The sequence below is a fragment of the Prunus mume genome, linkage group LG1, assembly GCF_029339155.1.
Source record: "Prunus mume cultivar Tortuosa linkage group LG1, ASM2933915v1, whole genome shotgun sequence".
Classification (NCBI taxonomy): domain Eukaryota; kingdom Viridiplantae; phylum Streptophyta; class Magnoliopsida; order Rosales; family Rosaceae; genus Prunus; species Prunus mume.
In genome coordinates, this window is record NC_142698.1 from 3,131,688 (window position 1) to 3,143,703 (window position 12,016).

Genomic DNA, 12,016 nt, shown 5'->3' on the forward strand with positions numbered 1-12,016 from the left:
ATTAAGGATGATAGAAATAGATAATAAATGATGCAGTGTAGATAAGATGCATTTACTGATTTAGGTGGGCCTGCAAGTCTGAAGGAAGCTGTACGACAAAGGAAAAAAGCTGAACAACCCATCACATAACACGTGGACCAGATTCTCTTGCGGCAGGAGAGAGAGGCCATACTCAATAATTCATTTTCCTCATACAATATATAAAATGGATTAAATATATATTAAAATCCAAAAATAATAGTGATTTTAATAATAATAAAAGCTTAAATGATTGGTAAAAGGAGGAGAGAGAAGAAAATATTCGCAGCTTTAAGCTTTGTCTGCAACGATTCCATAGCAGTCAACTAATGTCTCTCGTTGCCTTTCGAGACAACTCAAAAGCCATTCCATTATCGGCAACACCTCAGCTCAGCTCAAGCTGCCACCCTCTCTTCTTTATCTCATTAACTTCAACTATATCCTCATGTATTTTCTCTTTCCCAATTCCACTTTTACAATTATTCTATTATTTTTTAATTCAAAAAATAGTTCTTCACATACATTTGTTTGTATATGCGCATGTTTTTTTCATGTTCATATTCAGTAATTGCCTTCTTAAATTACTCATTCATTGGCATATTAATTCCTTCTGGTTGTTTCTTGAAGCCCAATTATTGAAGATTACTGTGACAGCTTAGAGGCGTTTTCTGTGTTCAGTTTTTCAATTTGGGCTCTCCGTGTAGAGAAATTCGTTTCTGGGTCATCTGGGTCGGATCAATTCTGGAATTCGGTTTTGAATACCTGCAGTGCATGCCGTGTTTAAGAGGTTGGGTTTGCATATTTGAAGGTGAAGGAATTTTGGGGTTTGTAATAAGATCACTTTTTTTTTTGTTGGTAGATACTAGTTGTCAAATTTTAGCTACGATTCTTCTTTGATTGAATTAATTTTTTTGGTCTTCTTATTTATCCGGATTTTTTTTTTCTTATTTATTTATCCGGATTGTACTACTTGGGGTTTTATGAAGTGGGTGTAAATTCTGGTTGTGTGAGCAAATAGATCACATTCTGGTTGTATTGTATCTGGGATTGTGGTTTTAGAGCACCAACTATATTTGACTACTCTTGTTGTATGTATCTAGTTGGCTGCTTGATTTGAGTAATGAGGTTTCTCCTAGCACCTGTGCTATTTGTTTTAGTCACCCAACACTTGTATCACTAAATTTATATAATTTTTAACACAAGACAATTATTGCATAATTTGTTGGGTTTACAATGCTACAAGTAGTTTCTGGGTTTTGCTTGAGTTAAAATAATGTTCATGTTGGTCTAGATTATCCTTGGCAATCTAATGCGTCTGAGACACAAGTTTTCTGATGTGCATTTCAGGACCCTTCTTTGAGAGCCCCCTCAACTGCAAGTGTCAGAAATTGAATTAGTAAATCGAGAATGAATAAACAAAAAATCAAGCGTCGAGTGGGTAAATATGAGGTGGGAAGGACAATTGGTGAGGGAACATTTGCAAAAGTGAAGTTTGCTAGAAATTCTGATTCTGGGGAACCTGTAGCTCTCAAGATTATTGACAAAGAGAAGGTTCTCAAACACAAGATGGCTGAACAGGTCCCTTTCACATTATTCTTAGTTGCAGTTCATTCTCTCTCCTCCTTATTTTTCTTTAATTTTTGTTTTTATATATAATTAGACATTACATGTGTGATCTAGTTACGGAAGATTCTTTTCTGTTCTGCTTTGGCTATGAGTTATTATTTCTCAGTTGCTGTTTCATTAAAATATGAAAAGATTTTGAGATGTTGTCTTGCAAATGGTTTGCAGGCCTAATTCCACTTGTTGGATTGCATTCCTAAGATGATGTACATTTAATTGGTTGAAAAATTTTGTACCTGGGAAAGTTTAGAAGGGTTCTTGTTTTTCTGTTTTCTTTTTGTATGCATATCCTGAACATAATTTAAAATTTTAGCAGAAAGGAGCTAAGAAGTTGACTTAGTAATAAAGGTCTAATCATATATGTTTTGCTTTTTCATACTTTTACAGATTAAACGGGAAATAGCAACAATGAAGCTGATTAAGCATCCAAATGTTGTTCGGTTATTTGAGGTCTCTCTCTCTCTCTCTCTCTCTCTCTCTCTCTCTATATATATATATATATATATATGTGTGTGTGTGTGTGTGTGTGTGTGTGAACTTCAGTGTGCAACACATGTGGTGTGTGGCTTTCTACATTCACCTTGCAGGTTATCTGAAGTAGGTCTTCTTGTTATGTGGATGTCATAAGTTAATGGAGGAATATCACCAACTTGTTTCTGTTTTCTTCAGCCAAAATATGTTACTTCCTTCAATAGGTTTCCAAAGAGATGTTTGCATGTCCATGAAAAATAAAATCCAACCAAAATTTCATTTCTTTTTTCTTTTCCAAGGAGCACATTTTTATTGGAGTTATCCTTCTACCTTACCAAATTTTATGGTATTGGGATAAATCTGAAAGTTCAAAATTGCAATGACTGGTACCTTTCATCAGGAGATGTTAATATTTCACTGTTGGGATGATAAACATGACTTTAGTCATGATTTTGTATTGCATATGTTAATCTTTAATGAGTACAGCTTTACTCCCTTGGGGAAAACATTGTCAATTCTGTGGATTCCTACCCTCATCAATGCCAATGTGCAGCAAATAGAAGCCTGGTAGACATCACTGCTGCTATGGAATACGAACACATACAAAATCGCAGGCATTTTAAACAATTCTTACCAGATTTCCTCTTCTATTAAGTATCTCCTCACTACTATCAGTTGATGATCCATAGCCACTACAAATTGGCAGGAAAATGTGATTAAAAAAGAAGAAGACTGTGTTCTCTGAAAAAGTTCAATTCCTTCCCTCTCTCTTTCTTCTCACTCTCTGTTTGCGTTGGATTGTTGTAATTTTTTCATACCACCACAATATCTCTAGCCAAATAAAACATAGCAAAAATAGAAAAGTGGGCTGTTTTCAGTAGCAGTGATGATGTGGACCATATGCAGCTTCCATCTAGTGTAGAGCTGCTGTGGTGCAAGATTTTGCAATTGGCTGCAGGACTAGGTAGGAAGTTTCTAGTAAGGGAAAAGTGACTCCATTGAAAACCAGCAAAAATGGCACTACATTTTGACCTTAAGTTGATTTCCTTAAGGTGCAGAGTCTTTTGATAATTTTCCATATTTTCAGGTAATGGGGAGTAAGACAAAGATATTTATAGTTATGGAGTTCGTTACCGGTGGGGAGCTCTTTGACAAAATTGTGAGTTAATTTTCTGCCAGTTTTGTTCAATTTTTTTGCATTATCCATTTTACAAAAATAAATTACATATTGGGGTCCAGAACACAGTTTAACCATTCCCATTTAACATATATTCTCTTCAAGGGCCGCTAATTATTTGGTAGAGAGTGCGTATTTTTTGATGGAAACTTCTTTCTATTTGAAGGTAAACCATGGACGGATGAGAGAAGATGAAGCACGGAGATACTTCCAACAGCTTATTAATGCTGTTGATTACTGCCATAGCAGAGGTGTCTATCATAGAGATCTGAAGGTACTTAACCTTTGCAAACAAGTGAATAACAGATATAAATATAAGAGAACGATAAATAATAACCTTTCATTTTCATGTATTTTCTTGCAGCCAGAAAATTTGCTATTGGATGCATATGGGAACCTTAAGGTTTCAGATTTTGGATTGAGTGCACTGTCCCAACAAGTCAGGGTATAAATAATATAATGCCATCTCAATTCACTTTCTTTCATCATTCATCTGTAAATATCATTTGATCCTACTGATGTTAGCTTCTTGTGTGGAGGTTCTATATAAATATATTTAAGTTGTCTAACTATTTGTAGACACAAGTTTTGAACTCTTTTTGAAATTCTTGAAATTGGTATAACATTTATAAGATTGAAGATATCTGAAATTTAGTCTCTGGCTCACTTAAGACTTTCATGTACGCTGTAATCTGTGATGCACATGCGACTATTGTTCTAATTAGGTTGGTTCATTTTTGAAATGACATGATACATCTTAAAGGTCCAGCATTTATTTTTTACTGTAAAATTTCACTGGCAGGATGACGGCTTGCTTCACACTACATGTGGAACTCCAAATTATGTTGCTCCTGAGGTGTGGATATTTATTCATGCCAAACTTCTTCCACATTATATATCTCTTTCTACACTTTTGATCCTTAATCTTGTGAACATGTACTCTCTTTGAATTTAGGTCCTTAATGATAGAGGCTATGATGGGGCGACTGCGGACTTGTGGTCATGTGGAGTGATACTCTTTGTATTGCTTGCAGGTTACTTGCCTTTTGATGATTCTAATCTTATGACCCTGTATAAAAAAGTGAGCAATTTACTGATTGTATATTGCAACCATGTAGTCTTCTTCATCTTCTGTTTATTACTTTCTGTTGCTATGTGTGCAGATCTCAGCAGCTGAATTCACTTGTCCCCCTTGGCTCTCTTTTGGTGCCATGAAGTTAATAGCTCGAATTTTGGATCCCAATCCTATGACTGTAAGTACTTGTGCGCATCCCGTTGATAAGCTCATGGCTTTGGAGCCGATTCTCATATCTGATTAATATAGTGCCACTTTTTGCAATCTGCACCTGGGTAGTGATGTATATTCATGCTAAAAACAAATGGTTTTATGGTTAAAAAAAGACAGTTTTATTAAGAGAAAACAAAAAGAAAAGAAATTAGAAGCATGGTCAAGTAGTCCGTGAAACACAAAATAACAAAGGAATCATAAAAAGCCAAAGAGGAAACTGTTGGGACCCACTCTTGGATTTCTCCCCTTGGAACCGTAGAGGAGTCTTGAGCATGTCCAATACCAATTGGGTGTTGGGCCCAATAGCTAACTAACCTTGATCCAAACCTTGGAGCAAATAAGGACTCGACTTCTACTTAAAATCCAGCAGTCTCCCCTGTAATTAGCACTATCCCAAATTCTTGACCTGTACGAAAATCACAATAATAATCCCTAATCCTCAAAAGAACAATCTCCAACAATCTCATAGAGGTCTGAGACACTTTAAACAAATAAAGGTCACCCTAAACATGGATTTATGAGAGCATAGTCTACTTAGTTACAAAACTCAATAAGAAGTTCAAAAACATAAAGGAATGGAAACCCCATGATAGCAAGGGGAACTGAGAATGAGAGGAAGTGAATGCCTCCACGTAATTCCATCTGAACTCAAGATCTACTACCTAGGCAAAACAGAAATAAAGTTTTGGAAACCCTTCCTTCAACGGTCAAGTTTGAACATCCATTCCGATCTCCTATGATTACCAAAACGATTTGAAGGTGCCTAACCACTGTCAGTTGTGCATAAACTGAGGCATTATGCTGTGTGCTTTTTACCCTTCATTGTGTCATCCATTTGTTACATATTTATTTCATAATTTTCCTTCCTTAGTCACAACAGATGGAGACAGAAACCAAGAATTCATATATTGAACATTTTTCCTGCTCCGTTTCTGCTTTCCTTTACTATTTTATTGTGGTCATCTTGACCACCTTTGTAATTTATTGACTTTTGCAATAAATCCTGTTTCCTTAAAAAAAAAAAAAAAAAAATTTTACTAATTGACTTATTTATTTCCCTTTCAATTTCTTAAATTCACGTTAAAATTCATGATAATATTATCTGTTAGTTAAAATTCATGATAATATGATCTGTTGCTTAAAATTCATTTGCATTAACCTGATTGTTTGAATATGTTGAGCATGTATAATTGTACCTCAAAGTACAATTTGTGCAGCTTTTGAAGTGGCCTCCAGAACTGAGAATTTATCAATTACCAAATTTTTTATGTGGACTTTCCTTAAATGTTCTCTCACCACCAGTTATTTAGTTGGCAATCCTGATTTCCTGTTTTATATGGCAGCGTATCACTATTGCTGAAATTCTTGAAGATGAATGGTTCAAGAAGGATTACAAGTCACTTGTGTTTGAGGAGAAAGAAGATACAAACTTGGATGATGTAGAAGCTGTTTTTAAGGATTCAGAAGTATGTGGAAGGGATTCTATTAATTATGAATAAGATTTTGTCTTTGGGTGGTAGGCATAATAAAAAGTTTCTTGAAAGAAATTGGTGCTATTCTAAAATTTGTCTGATGCATGTTCTTGGTTTCATGACAGGAGCACCATGTGACAGAAAAGAAGGAAGAACAACCAGCAGCTATGAATGCATTTGAGTTAATTTCAATGTCAAAGGGGCTTAACCTGGGGAATTTGTTTGATGTAGAACAGGTTTGCTTGTTGAAGGGCATGCTGGATTTCTTTAGCTGCATGTGTTGTACATAGTATTATGCCTGTTACACGTTTTAAGGAGTCCGATATATGTTGTGAAATTTTCCATCACTCTCTCATCAGCATTTTAGGTTTCTTTGGAATCTTGGTGATAAAAGGCTAAGTTTCATAAATTTGTGTAATAGGAAAGATAAGTGTAATTAGTGAAAACTAAAAAACAGTTAAAATAAAACGCATTGTTCTATGAAACACATTGCTTTTTCTGATGTTATCTGCTATTGTTTATCCTTTTGTAAAATTAATCTGCAGGAATTTAAGAGAGAAACAAGGTTCACATCCAAATGCCCTGCCAATGAGATAATTCATAAAATTGAAGAAGCTGCAAAGCCTCTTGGTTTTGATGTACATAAAAAAAACTACAAGGTGAGGACATGCAGAATTTGGAATTTTAGGATTTGAGGCATTTTGTGTACTATGTTGGGAAGATAACGAGTTTTATGTATTCTCTCAGATGAGGCTTGAAAACATGAAAGCTGGAAGAAAGGGAAACCTTAATGTTGCCACAGAGGTACATATCAAGTTGTGTTGATCATGTAACTAGTAAGATAGATCAGTATCAGTTAGACTTTGTTTTTACATACACTTGCATTGATCAGATATTTCAAGTGGCACCTTCTCTTCACATGGTTGAGGTGCGAAAAGCCAAAGGGGACACCTTGGAGTTCCACAAGGTAATCTTGCTTCTGTGAACTTTATTTATTATTTGATGTGTATATTCTCATGACATGTTTATCCAATTTTCTGGGAAATGTGATATGTAAAATAAGCTTCCTACTAGGATTTATGGTCGTCGTACTCGGGGCATGGTCTGGAACAAGTGCAAGTAAGATAGAGGGCCTGGTTTTTGTTTATGTTTTGTTTTTTTGTTTTGGAAATTTTTTTTTTGGGGGGGGTGGGGGGGATACTTATGTGAGCTAGCTTACTATTAGCCTACTTATCACATACCTTAACATATGTGAGCTAGCTTTTTAGTACATTGGAGGTTAGAAGTTGACATACTTGAATGTTAGTTGAATTATTTACCCTTTTTTCTCTGCAGTTCTATAAGAACCTCTCTACATGCCTGGAGGATGTTGTTTGGAAGACTGAGGAGGATATGCAAGAAATGAAGTAAAATCAGCGTTATATTTCAACAAATTTTGCCATGATGGTGCATCGCCAGTAATGTTGGTGTTTTATGTCAGCATTCTTTCTTTTGTTTTTCTTTTTTCTTGAGGGGCATTTTCTATCCCCCATTCGATAGATTTAGACAGACATCCATTGACCTTATGGTTTCTGTGCTATTAATGTCGGAAAGCATAGAAAATATACATAGAGCTGCAAATATGAGAGATGGATGTTGATAGTTTCTCTACTCTACTGCTTGTGGGTGTAGATTAGAAGACATTATGTACACTTCATTATTATCTATTGGCAATACAGTATGACTTTAGATGCAGGCTTAGCAGCAGAGCAAGATGATAACATCCGCAGCGAAGCACACCCTACTTCTTAAAAGCCCATGATAGGACCGTTAACTTTCCAATATTGGACAAATACTCTCATCACGTTCTCCTATGCGTGGCATCACTCAAACTTAACACGTGGATAAACACACATGTTGCAAGCTTAACACGTGGAGGGACATGTATGTTGGAACTACGTAAAAATCAATTTCAAAATAGGACTTTTATGCACGTATATGACTACTTGTTCTTTTGCCTTCTTTGTGCTAATAAATCAACCCAAAGGTAAATTTTGAAATGAAAAATAAATTAAAATGTTTTTTCTCATAAAGGTAAATTTCTCTCATCAAAATACTTTTTCTCTCTCATCTTTCTCTAACCCAACACGTTCTTTGCTAGTCATAGCAAGGATTTAAATATTGAGGGTTTCGGAAACATCAGTGGTCCAAAAATACGAAAATATCGATGGAAATATTGACAAAATATCGATATCGATATCGATAAAAAATAGATAAGAATGACGGAAAGTGGTAGAAAAACTTGGAAATTTTTAATAATACTTTTAGAAGATGTTCAAATAATCAATTATCTATTGTTTTGACACAATAAAATTGAAAGAAATGCATTATAGATGAGTTTGAGTGAATTTAAGTTAAGTAGAGGGTGAGCTAACAAACACTATAATTTAAAAAATAAATAATATGCAAGTAATAACAAATGTAAAGATACATAACAATAATAAATATGAGAAATTTATGTAAAGATACATAACAAAATTTTAGATTCAGTAATAAAAGGGCTTTATTTATAGTAAAAATATTAGCAATATGTGTATTTATTAAATAATGTATTATATATATGATCATTTCTTTGATCGAGTAAGTTTATTGGCTTTTCTCTTTAAATCAAGGGAGCTTTCATTTAAAAACACTATATAGTTTACTAATTAGAAGATAGGAATACAATTTCACCTAAGACCAAAAAGTAGTATCTAATTTTACAATAATGTAATTAAAAAACATCAAAATTACACACAATGTCACTCCTTCTAAGTCAAGTACACTATGCCACATGTCCACCTCCGGCAATCTCCCTTGCGGTCAGCTGCCACTGCCATCCACTGTCTTTGCCGCCCATTGTTGGCCAGCCACCAATCGGTGACAAACTCCGTTGCCATTTATTTACCCTTAAAAAATAGAAAATTTTGTGTGCTTGAAGAGACTCGAATCTTGACTCTCAAAGGAGGAAAGCCTCTTTCACAAACCACTACAACAACCTTGTGATATTAGTTGAGTTGCACAATATTTATATTACCAGTCACCTTTTTTAAATAAATAAAAAATTCATTTAGGTTGTTGTAATATTAGTTGAGTTGCACAATATTTATATTACCAGTCACCTTTTTTAAATAAATAAAAAAATCATTTCAACACTAATACATGCAAGATTTGTACCAAATACCTCATGCTCTACAATTTAACAAAAACATAATTGGAAGAGTAACAAAAAACAAAACAAAATTATTAAAGTTATTTTAAAAAAAAAAAATTCACTATTAAAAATAGAAACTACAATCCATTTTGTAACCAAAACTGACCAAACAGAAACTAACTCAACAAAATAGTAAAGGAATAAAAAGGCAAAAGCCATGATTAAAATACTAAAACTAAGTCAAAATAACATATAGCTTCAAAATCAGATAGACTTCTTCCTAAAATCCAATCATCATTGGCGTTTAAAAAAGGGAGTTTCATTAAAACATCCAAAATGGGGGCTGAAATTATAAAAAAACTCAACACCTAAAACACTTTATAAACACACCCAAAACCCATGATTACACACACTTAAAACCCATTTATAAACACACCCAAAAAATATACAATTGTTGATTTTAGGGTTGATTTTGAGTGTGTTTCTATGTTTAAATAGTGTTTGGGTTTTTTTTTATTTTTTATAAATACATGTCTAGAATTGGGTTTATTTATAAATTTGTATTTAAAAAATTCAAATTAAACAATCAGAAATTGCACTGCAATTTCTGATCAAATTGCAACCACACTAACAAAAACAAAAACAAAAACAAACCAAAAAGCAAAGCCATCATGAAAACAAGCAACTAAACAAAGTCAAAAAGAGATATCCATTGATGACACAATTGTATAATTTCCATCAACTTCAAAAAACATACCAATATCCAGTGATAAAACAATTTAGCCAATTGTAATAAAATGGAAACTGCAATGCAGTGTGTGTAAAACTGCAATGCAACACTTGTCTAGAAATTCACTGAACGATATAAGCAATCATAAACTAAAAAATAAAAAAGACCTTGTTTTTCTTTTTGGGTGTGAGGAGACTAAAAGTCACTAAACCAAAAACACCAATTGAAACATAACACAAACTTAATTTATTGCAAAGACCTTTACTGTATTGAAACAAGAAGACTCAAAAATTGACAAAATTCTTTTCCTTCAAGCTTCAACGGTTTCCTTGATGCTAACCTCTAATGGAATGAATTCAACACTGTGGAAGCAAAATATCTCAGATCTTAGGTCAAATAATTATGCCAATCAATTTAGGAATTATTTGACCTAATTGGGAGTTACTCGATTTAATTGGGAGTTATTTGATTCTTGCAATTAATTAGGGATTTGATTTAAATCAAATCCCTAATTACATCAATCTTGCCAAATCATGGAAGAATAATTCCTTTCCATATGTGGAATTATTATTCCGAAACGCAGCAGTAGTGGCACCATTCAACTGCCGAATTTGTTGCACAGCCCCATGGCTACTTCGACATTGTCCCAGTCTTGGAGCAAATCCATTCTCTTCCTCCTATGCAACCACACTTGACGTATGCACCTGTGTATGCGTCCAATGGAGCCCTTGCCCATATGTCATTCAACCCGATGCACACCTCTCTACTCGACCCGCGCAGTTAGGTGGACCTTAACTCACGGGTTGATCAACTCACATAGATGGTCAACGATCAAAACAACTTGATTGGCTAGCTACTCAGGCAGATCAACTTGCATCAAGGCTCTAGCCTTGGATCCTGGGACGAGGAGAGAAGGACGTGCGAGTAGTTCGAGAGGTCCCAGGCTGGTCAGATGGGGACAAACGGGTAAGGGAGAGAACGAGATTGTGCTGATGAGACGCAGACATCCGCAAGCCGTACTGAGCCACCGATGATTCGTCGAGGTTAGGTCCAAGGACACGAGAAGCTGGGCCCACAGTCTAATGTCCACGCTCTCTTGGGCCCACAAGGAAGTATCTAATCTAGGCTGGGCCTACAAAGAGTTCGAGTTCTTGAACAATTGCGTGATGAATGCAACTGCTGACGCACACCAACCCACTCGAGAACCATTACATAACGACAATTCGTAGAGGAATCCTCACAAGCTTAATCTCCTAATCTTCCCCACGGGCATAATAAACAAGAGGATCGACCTTTGGAAGCTGAGGCACCGAAAACATCGACCCGAGCCACCAGCCCTACGGGCAAAAGATGTCGAGAGGCTAGTGAATGACCGACTCCAAGGTATCCAACTTAGAGGAAGCACAGAGGAGGCCTTGCGCAGGGAAATTGATCGAGTCTACTGCTCGTCCTTTACCAACGAGGTGCAACGAGCTACACCGAAAAAGCGGTTCACAACACCGTCCATCACTCCGTTCAAGGGGGACTCTAACCCCGATAGCTATTTGTGGCACTTCAAAAGCGCTATGATCTTATACAAGGCAGACGATGCCCTGATGTGCTAGGTGTTCGCGATGACTCTGCAAGGGGCAGCTCAAGGTTGGTTCCACACTCTACTGTCCTCGTCGATAGGCAGCTTCAAGGAGTTCACCTTCATTTTCAGAAAAGAGTACACTTCTTACTAGACGATCAAAAAGCATGCAGACCACCTGTTCAACTTGTGCAAGAATCCAGACAAGTCTCTTCGAGACTACCTCAAAAGGTTTAAGGCTGAGAAGGCGAACATCATAGGATGCGATGACCTAGTTGCATCCTCAGCTTTTAAGAAAGGCTTGCCAACCGAACAAGAGGTATACCGTGAGCTAGCCACAACCATAAGCCAAACCTTGCCATAAGTCTTTGCAAAGGCAGAGCGATACGCACTTTAGGACGATGACCGTATTGCCCGAAGAAAGTCAGCAAGCAAGTCTGACCACCCGACAAGGCAGGTAAACCAATTGAGCAACAAGTTTGAGCACAAAGCTTG

General features: G+C 35.9%; 1 protein-coding gene across 5 annotated transcripts; it reads left to right on the plus strand.

The window, feature by feature from the left end:
- The first annotated feature begins 230 nt into the window (after positions 1 to 230).
- On the plus strand, positions 231 to 7,783 carry CIPK3 (CBL-interacting protein kinase 3). 5 transcript variants are annotated; one of them, XM_089043853.1, is made up of 16 exons: positions 231 to 465; positions 697 to 826; positions 1,366 to 1,596; positions 2,029 to 2,091; positions 3,200 to 3,271; positions 3,456 to 3,563; positions 3,654 to 3,734; positions 4,092 to 4,145; positions 4,245 to 4,370; positions 4,453 to 4,542; positions 5,921 to 6,043; positions 6,175 to 6,285; positions 6,595 to 6,708; positions 6,797 to 6,853; positions 6,942 to 7,016; positions 7,385 to 7,783. In XM_089043853.1, the coding sequence occupies exons 3-16, from the start codon at positions 1,426 to 1,428 to the stop codon at positions 7,457 to 7,459; spliced, it is 1,320 nt and encodes a 439-aa protein (XP_088899979.1). In that variant the 5' UTR covers positions 231 to 465; positions 697 to 826; positions 1,366 to 1,425; the 3' UTR covers positions 7,460 to 7,783. The 5 variants fall into 5 exon arrangements, with proteins under 5 accessions (XP_088899979.1, XP_016651198.1, XP_088899981.1 ...); XM_016795712.2 differs by having other exon boundaries at positions 284 to 465; positions 646 to 826; XM_089043855.1 differs by having other exon boundaries at positions 332 to 465; positions 697 to 842.
- Positions 7,784 to 12,016: the final 4,233 nt, after the last annotated feature.